Raw genomic sequence first — 20,154 nt, forward strand, 5'->3', positions numbered from 1 at the left:
CTGTGTATATTTACTCATTTAACGTGTGAGGTAGTGCTGTCATTCCCATTTTACAGGTGAGGAAACTGAGGCCCAGAGAAGTCTCTTGCCTGAGGTCACTCTGGAGTGGACCTGTGGGAGCAGGGAGGTGGCCCTGGGCATCTGTTTAGATGAGTGCTGATGTGTGTGGCACAGGTGGCAGGGAGTAGATGGTGGATGAATGGGGGTGGTGGTTGGAGCCAGCCAACCTCAAGTTCAGAGCCTGTCTCCATGCCAACCACCCTCTGACCTGTTCTACTCCTGCCTTCCTCGCAACTCACATGCCAGCCTACAGCTCCCATAAACCCCAACCTTAGCCGGCTGCTGTCAGAAGCAGCCTGTCCACCCCTGACCATCAGCTCCAAGAACTGCCCCTAACACCCCAGCTATCCCAGGGCACCCAGCTCCCGGCCAGCTGCCACCGACTCAGTCTCCTGAGCCTGGACCACTCCAGCCAGTCCCACTCTGGAGGTTTGAAGTTCCTTTTGTCCCCCCTCCCCTGCAACTGATAACCAAGGCCCGATAGCTGTGCCCCTAGCAACCACCAATCCCAGCCCACTGCACCAACCTTTGGTCTCCAATCCCCAAGTTCCCTACCACTCTCCTACCTTCCCCATCACTCCAATTTCCCAACGTCTAAAGCCCCCTCCCTTCTTGGGGGAAAGCTGCTGTGGCACCACAATGTAATGGTTACAAGCATGGCCTCTGGAATCAGAGTGGGTTTGAATTCTCAGTCTGCAATTTCGCAGCTGTGTGACCTCTGTGGGCCTCAGTTTACTCATCTGTCAGACGGAAACCCTACCTCATAAGGTCCTTTCCAGAATTTAGTAAGATCGTGCCATATGGTTATTTATCATAGTGCTTGGCACAGAGTTAGCGCCCAGGAGATGTTAAGAACTTGCTGGAAATCAGGAAAGCCACCTGTATTTATGATCACGTTTAACTGCAGTCACAGCAAAACCAAAAATAACAGGTGCTTCATTAGAACTTTAGTTCTTCTCTTACGTACACAGTCCAGAAGTAGGTAGGAGTTCCAAGGATGGTCTTGGGGCTGCATGATCATTGGAACCCAAGCTCCTGCTATTTTCTTTCTTTTCTTTCCTGTAACATACACTTAAGTCACCAGCTCCTACAATTTTCAATTCTTTGTTTCCATCTCATGGTCCAAGGTGGCTGTTGTAGCTCCAGTCATCATGCCCACATTCCAGTTAACAGAACTTAGTCACATGACCACATCAAGCTGCAAGGAAGGCTAGGAGAGTCCCAGTAGCCCTGTGTCTCTTTCTAAGACAAGTGTAATCAGCTTTTGCTGATGAGATTTGTCTCATCAGAAGGAGTAAAAGAGATTCTCTCATGACATTTATTTTACCTTCCAATTTGGGAACTGGTGACTTTGCAACTTGGATCTCCCATGGTGTGGAGTTTACTTTTTTTTTTTTTTTAATTGGGCAACACTTCATTCCATAAAACAGAATGAGTATTCCTGAAATTGCATTTTTTTGGGTTTTTTCTATATTTTAGGGGGCTTGGAGCCTCCTTTCCTTTCTCATCCTTCAGGAAAACTGTCAACAGACCTGCAGGAGCATGGTTTCAACCTTGGTTCCACAACTCCACAGCTGTGTGTGACTTCCAGTTACTTCCCCTCAGTGCCTGTATGCTTATTTATGGAGAATGGTGATAGGCCCTCAACACTGGGATTAAAGGAGGTCGCCCGGATAACGCATTTAGCATGGGGCTGGGCATTCAAGTTGGGGCCCGGCCAGAAGTTGGCCCTAAAGTGCACCGCACTCCTCTCTTCACGTCTCTCTTCTCATCCCGGTAGGCCCATACCTCCCGCCCTCAGCCCTGCTGCCGGACACAGACTTCTTCCCCGGTACCGTGTCACTGCCTGGCCTGGAGCCCCCCGGCGGGCCTGACCTCCTGGACGACGGCTTTGCCTACGACCCCACGGCCCCCACGCTCTTCACCATGCTGGACCTGCTGCCCCCGGCGCCGCCACTTGCCAGCGCTGTTGCAGGCAGCGGGGGTGCAGAGGCCGCGGTCGGGGAGCCCCCTTGCCCTGAGCCGCTGACGCTGGACTCGTACCGGGCCCCGGGCCCCGGGGACGGAGGCACCGCCAGCCTCGTGGGCAGCAACATGTTCCCCAACCAGTACCGCGAGGCTGCCTTTGGGGGCGGCCTCCTGTCCCCGGGACCTGAAGCCACGTAGCCCCGCGGCGCCGGAGGAGAGGCGCTGGGTGGGGAGGGCGATGATGGGGCTGTGTGAACCCAACCAGGATGTCCAGCACCCCCATCCCCTTGGGCCGCCCTTTGGTTAGTCTTCCGACCTCCTCGTGCTTCTCAATCGGACATCTTCAGCGCTGGCGAGAAGCTCCGTAGCAGGGGTTTCTCCTTGAGCCCATATTACCAATGAGAAAACTGAGTCCGGAGAGGAAAAGGGGCGTGGCTCCCGTGCGCTCGCTTGTTCAAAGCTGCCTCAGCCCCGACTTGGGGGGCACCTTCTCCAGCCGGATTCTGAAAGATTGTACATATGGGAGGAGGGGGCAGATCCCCGGCCTTCCTTTCCCAGACTTGAAGATGGGGGGGTGGGTGGTTTGTTCAGACTCTTCCCAATAAAGACGAGTTTTTCAGCCCTGGGGTTCTCGTCTCTTCTCCGCGTGGCAAACAGCCGGGTCCCCTACAAAGCAAGGACTCCAAGCTCCCCTCCGCTCAGCTGCCTCTAGGCCCCGCCCCCGGCTCCAGGTCCCGCCCCCCGCGTCGACGGAAGTGCGCTGCAGGGTGCTGCACCGTACTCCACCTCTTCCCCTTGGCGCGGCCTCCCATTTCCGCTTCCGGTGCGGGCGCGCGCGGGCGCAGCGGTGGGAGGTGGCGATCTGCCGGTGAGTGCAAGCGGCGGGCCCCGACCTCCTGCTTTTCGGGCGGGCATGAGCCCAGCTTCACCCTTGCCTCAGGCTTTCCCCATGCTGCTGTGGGCCTCTGCTGGGCCCTGGTCCCGAGGACCGCCCGTCCCCGCCTGCCGGGTTTCAGGCCGCGCCCCTGTCCCCGCAGTGGGCCCGAACTCGCCGCGTCGGACTCGTCCTGGGCGCAGCAGGCCCCGCCCCCTTGTCAAAAAAGCAGCCCAACTCTTTGGCCGCGACCCGGTCCACAGCCCTGTCCAAACCCTCTGTCTCCGCCCCTGTCCGCAAGCCCTGCCCTCAAACTCAGCCCACCCCATCCCGTCAGCCAGCTCCGCCTCCCTCAGGCTCTACTTTTTTAACCTGCATATTGTCTCCCCAGTCTCCCATTCAGATCCCTTCTTTAGACCTCAGCTTCACTCTGCTCTCTCCTTACAGCATCCCCCCATGTCCCCCCTCCTCCCTCAAGCGTCATCATGTTCCATCCATGCCTTTTACCTGCCCTCGACCCCCTCCTCCGTACCACTGCTCTGTTCCCATAACGTCTTTCTCAAATTTCCTCCCCCTGCCTTCATCCTTATCCCTCTGCAGCCCCTGCTCATGCCCACCCCCGCGATGGCCCCTGGTGGGAGCCTTTTTAGCTCTTCCCCTTCCCTCGAGTTCCAGCCCTAGCTGCTCAGGGTTTTTCTTGTGACCTTACTTCACGCACTGTCTGCTTTTGTTCCAAAACTTTCATCCCTGACTTCAGCGTGTGGAATCTAGGACACTCCTTTCCCAGGGATGCTCACCCCAGAAGCACCTAAGAGGTTTTCAGAATGCCTGAGCTGCTAGATCAGAGTTGTCAGGGACGCACTTGAGCATCTGGCACAGAGTTCTGCAGCCGCACCTCCATTCCCTGAAGCTGAGAGATGCGCTGTTTAGGATCAGCTCTATCACCAGCCTGTTAGATGACTTTGATTCTGCCCATATGGTTTTTACAGCCCACGTGACACTCCTGGTCCCTTCATCCCTCAGGTTGAGGCCCCAGGCTTGGCCTCACCACGATGTGGCACGAGGCTCGGAAGCATGAGCGGAAGCTTCGAGGCATGATGGTGGACTACAAGAAGAGGGCGGAGCGGAGGCGGGAGTACTATGAAAAGATCGTGAGTACCTGGCTTACTGGCTTTACTGCTAGGGTTAGGAGATCCTCCAGAGGGTGAGGCCTTGGCCATCCTTGTAAAATTTGGGCTTGGAAGTATGCCAAGATGAGAGCCCCATTTTCTCAGCAGTATATTATTTAATCGTTTCTTGAGCATAATCATCGGTAAGAATTTGAGGGGTTCTGTTTGTTACAGCATACCGTGTTGTTTGGTGTGGCCTCGGAGTGCAGATGTGGTGTTAGCAAGAAGCAGGGAAGTCTCAGTAATACTCAGAGCAGTCCACTCATAGGACTGGCCACCTCCAGACCATTATCTCTGTCACTTATTGCTATGTTCCCTGTGCCCAGAAGAGCTCAGCCACTCTTGAGGTTTGGCTTGGCACCCAATAGGAGTGCCATCAATATTCATTAAGTGAAACCTGATCACTTCCCTCTCCTGTTTGATGTTTCAGTTGCTTTTGGAGAGAAGACCAAACTCCATCCCTGGCCTAGAAGGCCCTTGTGGTCTGGCCTCTCAGCTTCATCCGGGGACAACTTCTCTGGCCTTTTTTCTATTTCTGCCACCACAGGGCTTTGGCCAGTAATGCTTCCCCTCACCCATTTAACTCCTACTTGTCCTTGGGATCCCAGCTTGAAATGGCACTTGTTTGTAAGATTCATTTCTCCTCTTAGATGACATTTGTATGGACATTCCCATGAGGCTGTATCACTGCCACAGCCTCCTCGCTGGTCTCCTGTTTCTAGTTCTGTTCCCTCCAATCTTTCCTTCTCAGAGGGGCCAGCGAGGTCTTTCTAAGGAACAAAGCTGACCGTTGCTCAGAGCTCCTAGATGGCTCCTTAGTGCCCTTGAGAAAAAGCCCCGACTCCTCATTACAGCGTTCAAGGTCCTCCACGGTCTGGCTTTTGCCCCTCCTCTGGACTCATGCCACTCCACTCCCTGCCTCTTTCCTGTGCACAAGTCATTCTGGCCTCCTTGTATTCCTCTATTGAAGGAAGCACCCTCTGGTCACAGAACTTTGGTGTGACTTCTTCCCATCCTGGTTAACTGCTGCTCATCTGCCAGACCTCAGTCCTCAGGGAGGTCTTGTCTTGTCTCTTTGACTTAACTCAGGTGTCCTTTGTAAATGCCATCATTGTTCCCTGTTCTTCCCTTTTGTGGAATTTAACACACTTGAGATACATACACGCATATCCCTATATATTTTGAGCACCCCAATCTGAAAATCTGAAATACTTCAAAATCTGAAACTTTTTGCATTCCGACGTGATGCCCTGCCACAAGTGGAGAATTCCACACATAAGTACTTAACACAAACTTTGTTTCGTGCACAAAATTATTAAGGATATTATATGAGGCCGGGCGCGGTGGCTCACGCCTGTAATCCTAGCACGCTGGGAGGCCGAGGCCGGAGGATCGTTTGAGCTCAGGAGTTCGAGACCAGCGAGACCCCGTCTCTACTAAAAAAATAGAAAGAAATTAGCTGGACAACTAAAAATATATATAGCAAAAATTAGCCGGGCATGGTGGCACATGCCTATAGTTCCAGCTACTCAGGAGGCTGGGGCAGAAGGATTGCTTAAGCCCAGGAGTTTGAGGCTACTGTGAGCTAGGCTGATGCGAGCTAGGCTGATGCCATGGCACTCTAGCCCGGGCAACAGAGTGAGACTCTGTCTCAAAAAAAAAATAAATAAATAAAGAATATTATATGAAATTACCTTCAGGCTGCACATATGAGGTGTATATGAAACATAAATAAATTTCATGTTTAGACTTGGGTCCCATCCCCAGGATATCTCATTATGTATATGCAAGTATTCCAAAATCTGAAAAAAATCTGAAATCCAAAATACTTCTATCCCAAGCATTTTGGATAAGAGATACTCGACGTGTGTGTTGTGTATGTATGTATGATGTGTTTATCACAAATACATATACACACGTATACTCAGCTATGTGAGATTGAGGTTAGGTATATTTGGATCACATATCCCAGGATAGTGCCTATCAAATATGGATGAAAGAAATAGATGAATAAAACAATATTAACAATAGCGGTTGTCAAATAACCGATCCTTTTCAGGCACCAGGCCATGTGAGTGGGCTTTAGATGCATAGATTTTTTTCAATCCCCACAGTCACCCGTGAGACAGGGACTGCTGTCACCACCACACTTCAGAGAAGAGGAAGCTCTAAGAGCTCCTCACCTGCCTCTGCCGCCAAGGAAGGAATCACTGGGCTACAGAGAGAGCCCATCTATGGTGATGTCGGAATAACTATAACATAGACGACCAGGGCAAGGCCTGGGTCTGTGTTGGTCATAGTTGAGGCCCCAGCAGTGGGCCAGGAACATAGTGAGCACCCAGGGATGAATAGCTACCGTTTATTAAGGGACCATGGCCCAAGGTGCCAGACCCAGTGCTTGCCACTTTGGTACACTCTAGTCCTTTCAACAGGCCTGAGAGGTGGGTATTGACGATCCCTGTGTTAAAGGTGATGCTACAGTAACAGCTAATGCTGTTGAGCACTTCTATGTTAGCCACTGTGCTAAGTCCTTGGCACGTGTCTGCATGTCATCAAAGCCTTAGCCCAGGCTAGAAGGTGGTTCTTATCTCCATTTTACGGAGGAGCAAACTGGGGCTTTGAGAGGCACAGCCTGTGGTCACACAGCAAGAGGGCAGAGCTGGCATTGTAAAGACTCTGTGACCCTTAACCTCTCTGAGCTTCTCGCCTGGACCCCGTGCTGCAGAACTGGAGGTTCCGAAAGGTGAACTTGTCCAAGGTGACACAGCCAGGAGGCAAAATACCATCATGGCTAGATCCTTAGAGTCTGGAGTCATAGGGCTCTGGGTTCAAATTCTAGCTACTCCACTTACCTACTATGTGACCTTGGGAAAGCGACTGTCTCCCTGAGCCTAGTTTCCTCTTCTGCATGTGGAGTGATGTATTCTGTACAATCAGGTTTGGCTGTGAGTAACAGAGACCTAAAATATCAGTGGCTCAAACAAGACAGAAGTGTTATTTCCTAGTCACAGAAAAGCCCAGAGGTAGTCACTTCTGTGCAGGGACCTAAGCTACTTCTGTTTCGTTGTTCTCTTGCACACAGCTTGTCTTCCCAGTGTCGTCTGCAGGTCGGAGAGGGCTGCTCAGACTCTAGCCATCACGGCTTCGTTCCATCCAGCAGGGAGGAAGGAGGAGGAAAAGGGGCAAAGGTGCTTGCAGCAGTTGTTAAGAAAGCTTCTAGATGTTTTCCCATAACACTTGTGTCATATCTGCTGACCGGAAAGCTGTCCCTTGATCAGGTACAGCTGCAAGGAAGGCTAAGAGGTGTAGACTTTATTCTGGGTGGCTGCGACCAGCTAACTCAGGGGTTCTGTCACTGCTGAAGAAAAGGGAATGGATGGTGGTCGCCAGTTCATGGTTTTCCACAGGTGGAGGACGGAAACAGCTCCCTCCCGGGGCTGTGGAGTAGGGACACACAGAGCACTGAGCGAGTGTAGGCCTGGCCAGGGTGACGGTTACTCAGTAAGTGTTTGCTCTTGTTCTTACTGATGTTACTGTTCCTGGGTAGAGCTGGAATTTGGATCCAGGTCCGTGAATGATACAGAGGAAAGAGGGCTGGCGCGGGGACTCCAGGCTCCCATCCTAGTTAGCAGGGGAACTTCCTGAGCTGTGTTTTCCCCTCAGGACAGTGGTGACAAGCAGCCCCTCTCCCTGGATGAAGGGAAGAGCCTAAGGAACACGTGTCTGTGCGTGCTTTGTGGTGCAGGCCTGTACAAGCAGCCATTGTCCCTGCTGGTGAACGTGATCCGCATTCAGATCCGAGCTGCCAGGCTGTGGCACGTGGCCGAGCTGTGGCTGATGGCTGCCGTGAGGGGCGTCGCATCTCATTCCTGGGCTGAGAGCAGAGGCTGTGGGCAGGTGTCGAAGAGGCTGAGGTAGATTGTGGCAGGCGAGTGAGCACGACCAGACACGCTGGTTTCCCTGTTCCAGCTTTGTCCTTGTGCCTGCTCTCCCTGTCTTCGGTCCCTAACTGACGCTGGTTCCGTCGCTGCTTCTGTCTTTGTCAACTTCTTAAGTCAGTGGCTTGAATAAAGAAACAGAATCCCCTGTTGATATGAAAGTGGGAAATAAACAAGTCTCAGCTCAGGAGTCTTCTCCTCCAGGAAGCCCCAGTCTGACCCCTCCAGGCTGGTTCAGGCATTCCCGTGGGCTCCCCATCTCAGCACTGCCTGCTCTAGGTCATCACTGTGTGGGGACAGATCTGCCCCCCGACACTGGACTGTGAGTTCGTGAGGGCAGGGCCAGGGCTGTCTCAGTCACTGCCATGCCCTAGCACGGGGCCTGCTGAACAGTGGAATTAGTCAATGAACTCCTCTGACCCTGTGGTCCTAGAGGCAGGATAATCCAGTGGTTAAGAGTAGATTTTGGATAAAAAAAGAAAGAAATCCTGTCATATGCTCCAATGTGGATGAACTTTGAGGACGCTATGCTAAGCGAAGTAAGCCAGTCACAAAAAGATGGTACTGTATGATTCCACTTGTATGAGTTATCTAAAGTAGTCAAACCCTTTGAAATAGAAAATGGAATGGTGGTTGACGGGCTGGGGGAGGAGGAAAAGGGCAGTTGTTCAGTTTTATTTCAGTTTTGCAGGATGCAGAAAGTCTCCAGATCTGTTGTACAACAAGGTACATGTAGGTAATACTACTGTACTGTACACTTAAAAATGCTTAAGATGGAAAATGTTGGTGTGTGTGTTTTTGTTGGTTTTTTTTTTATAAAGACAAGATCTCTTTGCATGTATTGAGATCAAAGAAAAAAATGGGAAAAGGAATAAAAAAAAATGGAAAAAGAAAGACAAGATCTCATTCTGTTGCCCGGGCTAGAGTGTAGTGTCATCATAGCTCACTGGAGCCTCAAACTCCTGGGCTCAAGCGATCCTCCTGCCTCAGCCTCCCCAGTAGCTGGGACTACACATGTGCACGCCTGGCTAATTTTTGTTACGTGTTTTTTACTACAATAAAAAATTACTCTTAAGTTGAAAATAAAAATAGGAAAGGAGTAGATTTTGGAATCAGGCCCCTCTGGGTTCACATCCTTGTTTTGCTTATCACTGGTGGGATCTTAGGCAGGTGGGCCTTGGTGCTCCGGAACTCAGTTGCCTCATTTGGGACACAGGGATAAGAACTTCCCGTGGTTGGGAAGTTTGAGCGAGACAGTGTACCTGAAACAGTCAGCCCAGTGCCTGGCTTTTAGTATGGGTCATCGACTTTTCCAGAGTCTCCCATACAGGCCCTAGACTCCGGGTGTCTACCCCCAGCCCAATGCTCTTTCCTTTCTGCTATGGTGACCCCACCAGTGGCTTCTCTGTGCCCACCGAATTCTGTGCCGCAAACAGTGTGCTGTGGGTCTTGGCTGTGGGAACTGGGCATCTGGCAGGGAGGAGCCGCGGGAGTGTGGTGGGATCTCGTCCTTAGACTTGCCTGAGACTGTCGTGGGGCTGAGGAGCCGGAGTCCAGCAGCACCACCCCTGCCGGACCTGTAGTCTTGGGCGTATCCCAGACTCAGTTTCTTTAGGTGTGAGACGTTAACAGCCCAGTGCCTGGCACATACCGAGTGCAGGATTGAGATCAGCTGCATATTAGCTGCGGTTATGAGCGCGTGTCCTCGGCTCCTTCCGACAGGGGCTGCACCTGCTCCTCTGCTGGCTGCGGGGTGGGGTGGGAGATGGGGACAGAGTGAGGACGTGCAGGGTCTTGGGAACTCGGAGCTGGTGTTTTTTCCTGAAGGGGCTCAGTCTCCCCATCTGTTAGTGAGGATTCATTCTCTCTTTCCTTCATTCAGTGTTCCTGAGCGCCTGCTGTGCGCCAGGCCCCGTTCTAGGCCCTGGGGATACGGCAGCGAACAAAACAGATTCCTGCCTCATGGGAGTTGTGCTCTAGTGTGGGAGACAGGCGATAAGTGAATAGAAGCTATGCTGTCATGTGGTGGGAGGGGCTCTGGAGAAAGCAAGTGGGGTCAAGGAGCTAGATAAGCAGGGGTTATGGGGAGCTATTTGGATAGGGTCAGTAAAGAAGCCATCTAGAAGGAGCTCTGGAAAACAAGGGAGCAGCCGTGTTCCAGAGCGTTCCAGGCCGAGCCAGCAGCAAGTACAGAGGTCCTGAGTCCCTGGGACATGTCTGGAATGCTCAAGGAATTGGGGGGCGGGGCGGTGCCTGGAGCAGAGTGGGGGACGGGGAGGGCTGAGCAGAGGAGGGGTGTGGCCTAGTCGGTTTTAGCAAATGCCCTTGGCTGCCAAGGGGAGAGCGACTATAGAGAGCAAGGCTGGCCCAGAGCCCAGGGAGGAGGCCGCCGGGAGGTCTAGGCACGAGGAGATGCTGGCTGGACCAGGGTGCCGGTGCGGGGGGTCAGAAGTGGTCACTGGGAACTAGGTCAGGATTTAAGGGCCAGCACAGCAGCCCCTCCTGTGGCTCTGGTGTGGTACTCAGCTGGAGGTCAGCCAAGGTCTGGCTCTCAGCAAGCTTGGCGGTGGGCGCTGCTGCTGCTGGATCTATTCTTTCCGTGACGCTTTCATGGTGACTTGGACCTGTGGCCCCCATGCGAGGGCTCGGGCCTGAGGGCTACAGACTCAGGGACAGTCCTCCCCCTAGTACCCTTTTGGGGTTGTTTTTTAAAACTTTGTTGAGATATCATTCACATACCACAAAATTCACTCATTTAAAGTGTATAATTCAGCGCTTGTCAGTGTGGGTTGTGCAACCGTCACCACAGTGAAATTTGAGAAAATTTTCATTACCCCAGAAAGAAACCCTGCACCCCTTGACAGTCAAGCCCCGTTTCCCCAAACTCCTCAGCCCCAGGCAACTGCTACTCTACTCTTTGTCTCTGTGGAGTTGCCTATTTGGAGATTTCATAAAAACGGAATTACACAGTGCATGGCCTTGTGTGTCTGGCGTCCTTCACTCAGGACGATGTTTCAAGGTTCGTCCATGTTGTAGCACGTCAGTGCTTCATTCCTTTCTGTCGCCAAACAGCATTCTGCTGTGCGGACGTACCACGTGTGTTTATCTGCCCCTCTGTTGTGGACATTGGGGTTGTTTCCACCTTCTGGCTACTGCGAATAATGCTAACGTTGTGAATATTGGTGTATAAGTATCTGTTTGCGAGCCTATTTCCAGTGCTTTTGGGTATATGCCTCGGAGTGGAATTGCTGGGCCGTATGGTAATTTTTTGTTTAACTCTTTGGAGAACCTAATTTCTCCACATTCTTGTCAATACCCGTTACTGGCTGTCCTTTGCATTTACGCCATCCTAGTGCGTGCGAAGTGGCGTCTTGCGGTTCTGATTGGTATTTCCCTGGTGACTAATGACGTTGATCATCTTTCATGGGCTGATGCAGTCGTGGTGTCATAGAAGCTGTTCCAGGCTGTTCCTGGCTCTGAATGAATGGCCTTGGGGGTGGGGGATAAAGAGTTGGGGGGTAATATTTTAGGGAGGGGGTCTCAGTACTGGCTGTGCAGAAGATGGGGCCAGGGCTCAGAGCCTCTTGCCACCACCTTGGGAGGAAACGATTTGCCTGTCTAGAGGTGAGGTGGCCCCCACTAGTGCTGCCACTGCTGTGCGGGGCAGTTCACTCTCAGGTGTGGCCTGCTTGACCTCAGAGGCGAGCGTGATGCTCAGCATGGTTGTATGGGAAGTGCTGGGGTTTGCAGCTCATCTGGGTGGTAACCTCTGTCCTGTCCACCCCTGCAGAAGAAGGACCCAGCCCAGTTCCTGCAGGTACATGGCCGAGCTTGCAAGGTACACCTGGATTCTGCAGTTGCCCTGGCCGCCGAGAGCCCTGTTAACATGTAAGACTCGTGTGGGGGGCAGGGTAGCGTCTGCGACTTGAGGTGGGGGATCAGAAGGGTGGTGTAGGGTTTGGAGCAGAAAGATTCTGGAGTATGGACAGCCCTCGGGACTCAGAGGCAGGGAAGGCTTGGCCTACATGTGAAGGTGACAGTCACAGAAGCTAAGCAGAGTGAGCGGGGCTTGGGATGGAGGCCCCAGGCTAGCAGTGCTGGCTGGAGGACTTAAAGGTAAGTGAGTGGGGCCAGGGCCCCAGAGGAAGCAGAGAGTATGTTGCCAGAGGGGGTGTTTCAGGGTAACTGGTGCCACTCAAGTGGCCTCTAGGACCTGGTTTTAAGTCCCGTGCTATTCCTTGGTTCTGGGAAATGGGCCCTGGTGTCCCCAGGAGCAGTCAGATGGGTGGCCCGTTCTGGGTCCCAGGCCCCTGAATGTGGATTCGGGGAGGTGTGTAGCTTAAGGGACTGAGAGCTGGGGCGTGAGGGCGAGGCCCATGGCATTGGATCAGAGGGGCCCAAGGGCCAGGCTGCCAGGCTTCCAAGCTTGAGGTGGCAGGGAACAGGCACATTGCATCCCAGGGGCAGTGGGGACCCTGAACTCCTTGCTTCCCTGCTCCCCTCCTCCCACTCAGGATGCCCTGGCAGGGGGACACCAACAACATGATCGACCGGTTCGATGTTCGTGCCCACCTGGACCACATCCCCGACTATACCCCCCCACTGCTCACCACCATGTAAGCTGCCTCCCCCAGGGGTTGCTGGGCAGGGTGTCACACCCAACAGCACCCATTTTCTCCCCAGCCTGCTTGTCACCTTTCTAGGAAGGAGGCGTGCAGGTCGGGGGGAGCCCCTCCCATTTGGGAAGCTGAGGTTCAAAGAGTCACTGCCTCCCCCTCCCCCTGAGCCCGAGCCAGGCACCTCATTTCTCTTCCTGCTGGCTTGGGATGGGATCTGCCCCCTGCCTCTGATCTCATTACCTCCCCCAAAGCTCTCCAGAACAGGAGTCAGACGAGCGGAAGTGTAACTACGAGCGCTACCGAGGCCTGGTCCAGAACGACTTTGCTGGCAGTGAGTCATCTGCGGAGGAAGAGGGGAGTGGGTCTGGGGGCCCCTGGAGCCTGGAAGACCTGGACAAGTTTGGGAAGAAAAGTTTTATCTCAGTACTTCCTACTGAAGCGCCTTGGGTTCTGGTCCCAGCTCTGTCACGGATTCACTGTCTGCTTCTCTTTCCTTTCCGGGGCCTCTGTTCCTGGAATTGGTACAGGGGGTGTCTGCTGAATGAGATCTTGCAAGATCGCCTCCACATCCCATGCCCTCTGACTCTGTGGTCTTTTTGCCTAAAAAAAAAATCTGGAAAATAGCAAGAGCACATTTTTTTTTACCTCTGTGTGTTTCCCCCTGCCTGCGTGGATCAGATTGTCAGCTCTGAAGAGGAAATTTCTCCTCGATTTAGCATCTGACAATTTGCGAGCATTCATACACGTCCAGGATTTTTCTCTAAGCCCAGCCCTATCACCACTGCCATTCCACAAAGGAGAACACGCAGGCCCGGGGAGACTTGTCACTCTGGGCTTGCCCAGGGAGGTCCAGACCCTGACATAGTTGAGCTTTTTTGTCTGTGTTATCTCATTACCTCTGCACACCCACCTGGCACAGTAGGGGTGATGGCCCATTTTACAGACAAGCATATCGAGGATTAGAGGTGAGGGGGTGCCATGTCCGAGGAGCTGGGATTCTGCCCTGTGTCCTTAACCACTTCCGTCTCCTGATGGAAAGCTAACTCGCCTGCCAAGAAGGACTTGAGATTCCCCTCTCAGAGTTTCCCTGTGGAGTTAAGGGAAAGATGGAGTTCTCTCCTGGGCTTGTCCGTACATGAGCCCCTTACCTGGAGGGTCTTGTTTTTTTCTGAGAAGAGTGGTGATAATGGTTTTGTTGCATGGGGTGGGTGTGAGAGTTCAGTGAGGTGGCGTGTATAAAACCCCAGCACGGAACCAGTCGGCCCTCCATGCGGGTTCGCTAGTCCCATTTTTTTTTTTGTTTCTAAGATGGATGCTTCTGCATCTCCAAAATCAGAGGTTGCCAGAATTCTAGCAATCAGTGGAGGCTTCGAATCAGGGAAATTTGTCATCATCGTTACTGTTGTTGCCATCACCCAGGGCCACGTGGATTCTGGATGGTAGAGCCCGCGTCTCCCTTGGTTCTGTGTGACTCTGCATTCGTTTATTCACTTCCACAAAGAATTCTTGGGCACCTGTGGTGTGCCAGACCCATTGGCCTAGCAGGGGAGAGGGCAGCAGCTGTGTAATCACGTCCGTGATGGTGGGTACGCTCAGGTGGCGTTAGGATAGACGGTATGCTCTTCTCTGAGAAAAATGGGACAGAGGTCCTTGTCTGAGGCTGGGGTCAGTGAAGGGTGTCTAGGAGCTCCGTGGTGAGGAGAGAGGCCCTGTGTGGGGAGGGAAGTGGGCATGCTGCGGGTGGAATGGAGAGAACACCCATGTAGTGGGCGCAGGGAGAGCGAGGGCGCTGTGTGAGACAGGTCAGCAGGGCCTTCTGCTGGACTGTGTAGACGACGGATAGGAGTCAGGAGGTCTGCTTTAGCAAGGGAGGGCCATGCTGCGTCACCTCTAGGCCCACCCAGCCCATCCGCCTCACATGAGGCCATGGGGTGAACCAGGGGGACTTGCCCAGAGTCCCACAGTGAGTCAGGGACATGCATGTCACTGCAGGGGAGATCAGGAAGACTCTGGTATATCGTTGAGTTCCCCAGGTGGGTGTTGGGGTAGAGAGCCCAGATCATCCCAGACCACACTTGATTTGAACTGAGCCACAGAGTGGCATAGTGTTGTGACCCACGAGGTCTGATGGCATCCAACACTCCGGAGCAGGTGCATAGTTTTAAAGGGTCCAGCCAAAGGCCTCCGTAACAGGGATAATGGTAACAGTGCCCAAGCACCAAGCACTGACTGCCATGGTCCCATTTTACAGAAAAGGAAACTGAGGCACAAAGGGGTTAAGTCGCTTGACCAGGGTTGTGCAAAGAGTAAGTGGTGCAGCCAGGGCTCCGCTGCAGTTCCTGCTGTCCCGCAGACGTAGTTTGTGATTATCTGGAACAGGTGACTCTGCCCTCAGCTGCCCTGGGGTTGCACCCACCCTCCTGCCCCCTCCCCTGCATTCTCGTGTCCTCCCCTGAAGTCCCAGTGTCGCAGCCCGCTCTGACCGGTGTGCCTCTTCCTCGCTGCAGTCTCGGAGGAGCAGTGCCTGTACCAGATCTACATTGACGAGCTGTACGGAGGCCTCCAGAGACCCAGTGAGGATGAGAAAAAGAAGTGAGTCGGGGTCTGGGGTGCAGTGGGGAGGGAGGTAGGAGGGCTGTGAGCCCCCAGGGGCGTGGCCTCTCCAATCCTGTCCCCCGTGGTCTCCCTGAGCCCAGGATGGTGTTCGGCCTGGGTACCCCACTCAGTGATGCCTTCCCTTGTGCTCCTGAGGCTCCCCCTTTGGGACCCTAACTGCTGGCTGCTTTCCTCCACCTGAGGGTTTTCACGGGACTAGACTAGGAGCTTCATGAAGATTCTGACCCTCATCCGTGGCCCCAGCTTCAGGGTCCTGCTGAGGCCCTTCAGGCCCTGCTCTGTTCTAGGCAAAGCTGGGGCACGCTGTTGCTCAGCGTAGCTCTGGGCCATGCCCTCACAGGACTCATAGTCTAGTTGGGGGAGACAGACCTGTCCCCCAGTAGTAATGACCCAACGTGAGCAGGGCCGGGGAGGCCAGGACAGTGCTGACCCAGCGGGCAGTCAGGGACTTCCTGGCAGACGGGGCGTTGGAGCTGGGACACAGAAGAAGAGGGGGGAGCCTGAGGGGACTCCAGAGGCCAGTGCGTGGGGCCTGTTTGGGGCCCTCTTCTCTGCTGGGCACCGCCTTGGCTCACCGGCTCCCCTGTCCTAGGCTGGCAGAGAAGAAGGCATCCATTGGTTACACCTACGAGGACAGCACAGTGGCCGAGGTAGAGAAGGTGGCAGAGAAGCCGGAGGAGGAGGAGTCACCGGCGGAGGAGGAGAGCAACTCGGATGAAGATGAGGTCATCCCCGACATCGGTGGGGTCCCCTCTCTGCCCTCCCCTCCCGCAGTCCCCGGGCATCGCTTTCGTGTCTCGTCTCTCACCCTCTGTGGGGCACCCGCGCTACGAGCCCCGTCTCTCTGCCTCCCTTGCTCCAGGGTGCTCCAGCCTCCCGCCTCCTCCCTGTCTCACTCGTGTCCTCCTTCCCTGCCTCCCTGTCTGTATCTCTTTCTCTCATTTCTCATTTCCAGGGCGCTTTGTATGATACCTCCCCACCCGGGTGTTGGCTCTGCTCTCTTCCACTCGGGCCGTCCTCTCTCTCCTCTCCCTCCAGCTCTCTTCTTTTTCCGCTGGAAAACAAGTGTTCATCCTTCCACAGAGTCATCCCTCGACCCCCAGCATCTGCTCGCCCATCCCTCCCCGCTCTGCTGTTTGCCTTCCGCCTAAATACCCGCTGATCAGACCACCCAGCTGTCTCCCCCTTCTCACCCTCCAGCGGAGCGGCTGCGTTCGTCCTCGGACGGAGCCTTGTTTGCCGCCACCATCCTTCCTCCTCCCAGTGTTCATCACACGTCCAGCTCCTAAACTCTGCGCCCCGTACCCTGCCTGCCGCCCACCTCGGCCTTCATCCCCCATCTGTCTGTCCGCTGTTAACTCCTCCCTCTCACGTCACCCCCTCCGTCCATCTCACTCACCCACCCATCCATCTGCCCCCTCCGTCCACCGCATGTGGTGCTCGCCTCTGGCCGAGCCCTGGGCCAGCCTGGGGGATACAAGGTGAGCCGGACCCGATTCAGCCCCTCCCTGAAGATAGCTCCAGTCTGGCGGGCGCCCCTGTCCACCTCCAGCTCCCGGGGCACGGCCCCTTCTCCCCGTCCTCTCACTTGGCTTTGGCTCCTGACAGCCTTTCTCTTGGTGCAGATGTGGAGGTGGACGTGGACGAATTGAACCAGGAGCAGGTGGCAGATCTCAATAAACAGGCCACGACCTACGGCATGGCCGACGGTGACTTCGTCAGGTGAGGCCTGCGTGCTGACACCCCTCCCCACTCTGTGGACGCCCCCGCCCTGGCATCTCTGCCTTGCTGCCCCGGCACTAGCGGCCATCCGGTTTGTGAGCATTCTTGTGCCCGGTCCTGGGCCCAGGACTTCACCCGTACAGGCCCCTGGTACTTGTGGCCCCACTTCATCTGTGCAGGAACTGAGGCTGCACCCAGAATTGCCCAACCTGTCCTGCTCAGTGTGACCTGGGCAAGTCTGACCCTCTGAAGCTCTGCGGTTCCTGGGCCTGGTGGACAGCGACCTCTAGTGGAGAGGCTTCATTCGCTGGCTCATTTCCCTGGGCAGTTGCTGGTTGAGCCTCTACCCTGTGCTGAGCTCTGTACGCACAAGATCACATAACCAGTCCCAACTCACAACCAAATAAACCCAAGTCTGGACCCAGCACCCTCTGCCGAGAACCCTCCATGGCTCCCACCTCACTCGGGATCATCCAGCATCCTCACCACAGCCACCGGTCTTACCCGCCTGGGCCTCTTGCTCTCCCATGTCCCCCCATTTGGCCTCCACGGCCTCCTTTCCCAAATGCCCGAGGCCTGCTCCAGCCTCTGGGCCCCCGTCCAGCATCTGTGCAGCTTGTTCGGCCAGGTTTCTCTCCAGATGTCACGTTCTCTGGCTTTCCTGACCTCCCTGTTGAAATGTTCAGTCTCCTCTGCCTGTTCCCTGGCACTTCCTTCCCTCCTCCCATGACTTATTTTTCTGATCAAGGTTAGCACCACCTAACAGACCACGCATTTCCTTACCTCAGTCATCGTCCGTCTTCCCCCCTGGAGTGTAAGCCCATGCAGGCGAGGCTTCCTGTCTGTTTCAGTGCTGAATTCTTAACACCTGAAATAGTACCTGGTGCGCAGAAGGTGCTCAATTGTGCTGAATGAAGGAAAGGCACCCACAAAGGGTGGTGTGGGGTCCGTCACTTTCTTTGATGACTCTGCCGGTGTTCCCTCACCTCGTGATTTGCCCCTCCCCCACACGATTCTCATCGCCCTCTGCAGGATGCTTCGGAAAGACAAGGAGGAAGCAGAGGCCATCAAACACGCCAAGGCCCTTGAGGAGGAGAAGGCCATGTACTCGGTGAGGTCTGGGCTGGAGTGGAACGGGGCAGGAATGGGCCTCAGGGTGGTCACACTCCTCACCAGCCTGGTGCCCACCCTGCTCCAGGGCCGTCGCTCCCGGCGCCAGCGGAGAGAGTTCCGTGAGAAGCGGCTGAGGGGCCGCAAGATCAGCCCGCCCAGGTAGGGCTTCTCCCCTGAGTCCCCGCCCGGCCAGCTTTAGTCTTGGGAGACTCTTTGGGAGGGGGACAGGGGCTCAGAGCCTGGGAAGGCTCTTTGGAGGCAGACTTTGGCTTGGAGAAAGAGTCTTCCTAGTGGGGAATAAATGGCCTGAATGTTGGGCTGGGTGAGGTGGCTCACGCCTGTAATCCTAGCACTCTGGGAGGCCGAGACGGGAGGATCGCTTGAGGTCAGGAGTTCGAGACCAGCCTGAGCAAGAGTAAGACCCTGTCTCTATTCAAAAAAAAAAAGAATAAATGGCCTGAGTGAAGGTTTAGAAGTGGGAATGGCCTCGAGGGGCATGTGGACATTTTCCCCTGCCAGCAGCTCCCCTCACCCTCTGGACTGGGGACTCTTGCTGGACTCCTCGGGTGCCAGCGTGGTGGTGGCATAAGACTGTTGCCAGGGATGGCCAAGAGGCCTGGCCCTGGACTCTGATCTGGTTCTGCTGCTTGGCCGCTTCCTCTCTGTGAGAATTGGGACAGGTGACTTCCCTTCTTTGAGCTTCAATTTCTTCCTTTAGAAAACGGGGCACTGTCACCTACCAGGAGAGAGAGGGCTAGGCCAGTCCCCGTGTGGAGGTCTTGGGACAGGTTTGGATGAGGCAGTCTGGCACGGAGGGGAGAGCCTAGCCTGGGTCAGGAGGCCTCAAGGAGAGCCTAGTAGGCCTGGCACCCGTGCAGACCATGCCTCTCTGCCACGTCTCTGTTAAAGGAGAGCGACTGAGAGTGGCCGTGAGGCTTAAATGACATGCTGTGGGGTCAGGGGTTGGTGTGGAAAATGTTCGTCAAAGAGCAGCACTGATTGTCACGCATCATCCTGAGCATAGAGGCACCATCGGGGTAGTGCGTGAAAGCACGGGCTCACTGGGTTTGGATCCTGGCTCCTTCCTTTATGAGCTGTGTGACGCTGGGCAAATGACTTCACCTTTCTGGGCTTCAGTTTCCTCAGCTGTGAAGTGTGAATAATTATGATGCCCACGTCAGAGTTGGGAGGAGCCATTGAGTTAATTGATACAAAGCAATAAATGCATAGCACATAGTAAGCAATTAAGACATTAGCTATTTTAGTTTTATTTATTTATTTTTTGGTCAATCCCTTGGTCCGTTTGCAGCTGTTTTAGTTTTGTCGTCATCATCGTTAATAAGCGAGGACCCGGTTAGAACCGGGAACAAGGAGTGGGAGAAGGGATGGTTCTGGTCTAGGGCCAGGAGGCCAGGCAGCACTGAGGCTGCTGAAGACCGTGTTCCTCAGTGTCACGATGGGTCTGGGACCCTGGGTGGGGCTGAGGTTCATGCCGTGGACAGATCTGAGGTAGGCGGAGGAGTCAAGGCAAGGCCCATGACCTGGTCGGCAGCCGCCTCTCCTCACTGTGCCAAGTACCTGGCCTGGGGCCCTTAGGCTGGGGAGCTTGGCCAAATTCCCTGTCCGCTCAGATTCTAAGTCCCCACTTGTCCCACTCCATTCTTCTCTCTGTAGCTATGCCCGCCGAGACAGCCCCACCTACGACCCCTATAAGCGGTAAGTCCCCAGGGACCCAGGGAGGGGCAGCCAGGGAGCCCCCTGGTGGAAGAACGGGGTGGTAAGGTGGGGTAGGGGGCTCAGCCCGCTAGGCCGCCCCAAGATCACAGACGGCATGGTATGTTCTGGATCTGAATCATTCTCTGTTTCCCAGATCATTAGCCTGTTTGCCCAGGTTTTTTTTTTTCCTTGAAATTTGAATCTTTTTATTTTTCTGATTTAAACATAATGCAGTCTTGTGGTAAAATGATCACACATGGCAATAAGGTGTGACTTGGAAATCAGAAGTCTCCTGAATGCCAGAAGTAACCAGTGGGAAGTAACGGGCACAGGATGGCCTGGCTGGGCACGCGAGCTTG

At 54.5% G+C, this 20,154-nt stretch overlaps 2 protein-coding genes across 7 annotated transcripts in view; both read left to right on the forward strand.

The window, feature by feature from the left end:
• The window catches only part of RELB (v-rel avian reticuloendotheliosis viral oncogene homolog B), a 31,312-nt gene extending 28,662 nt beyond the window's left edge, over positions 1–2,650 (forward strand). Inside the window, exon 11 of the mRNA XM_012653239.1 lies at positions 1,841–2,650. Within this exon, the coding sequence (XP_012508693.1) occupies positions 1,841–2,226 (386 nt within the window). The 3' untranslated portion in view covers positions 2,227–2,650. The remainder of the gene's footprint in view (positions 1–1,840) is intronic.
• Positions 2,651–2,828: 178 nt separating this feature from the next.
• The window catches only part of CLASRP (CLK4-associating serine/arginine rich protein), a 25,408-nt gene continuing 8,082 nt past the window's right edge, over positions 2,829–20,154 (forward strand). For 3 of the 6 annotated variants that reach the window (XR_001137851.1, XM_012653414.1, XM_012653415.1), the window contains exons 1-10: positions 2,838–2,896; positions 3,926–4,053; positions 11,800–11,897; positions 12,524–12,625; positions 12,880–12,959; positions 15,136–15,220; positions 15,837–15,985; positions 16,870–16,966; positions 17,999–18,238; positions 19,754–19,795. Coding sequence is in view for 4 of the 6 variants with exons in the window: in XM_012653414.1 (XP_012508868.1) it covers positions 3,955–4,053; positions 11,800–11,897; positions 12,524–12,625; positions 12,880–12,959; positions 15,136–15,220; positions 15,837–15,985; positions 16,870–16,966; positions 17,999–18,238; positions 19,754–19,795 (992 nt within the window). In the remaining 2 variants the exon portion in view is untranslated. Of the gene's footprint in view, positions 2,897–3,925; positions 4,054–11,799; positions 11,898–12,523; positions 12,626–12,879; positions 12,960–15,135; positions 15,221–15,836; positions 15,986–16,869; positions 16,967–17,998; positions 18,239–19,753; positions 19,796–20,154 lie in introns of all 6 variants that reach the window. The other 3 variants (XR_001137852.1, XM_012653418.1, XM_012653416.1) reach the window with 2 other exon arrangements.

The sequence above is a fragment of the Propithecus coquereli genome, unplaced genomic scaffold (assembly GCF_000956105.1).
Source record: "Propithecus coquereli isolate 6110/MARCELLA unplaced genomic scaffold, Pcoq_1.0 Scaffold42, whole genome shotgun sequence".
Classification (NCBI taxonomy): domain Eukaryota; kingdom Metazoa; phylum Chordata; class Mammalia; order Primates; family Indriidae; genus Propithecus; species Propithecus coquereli.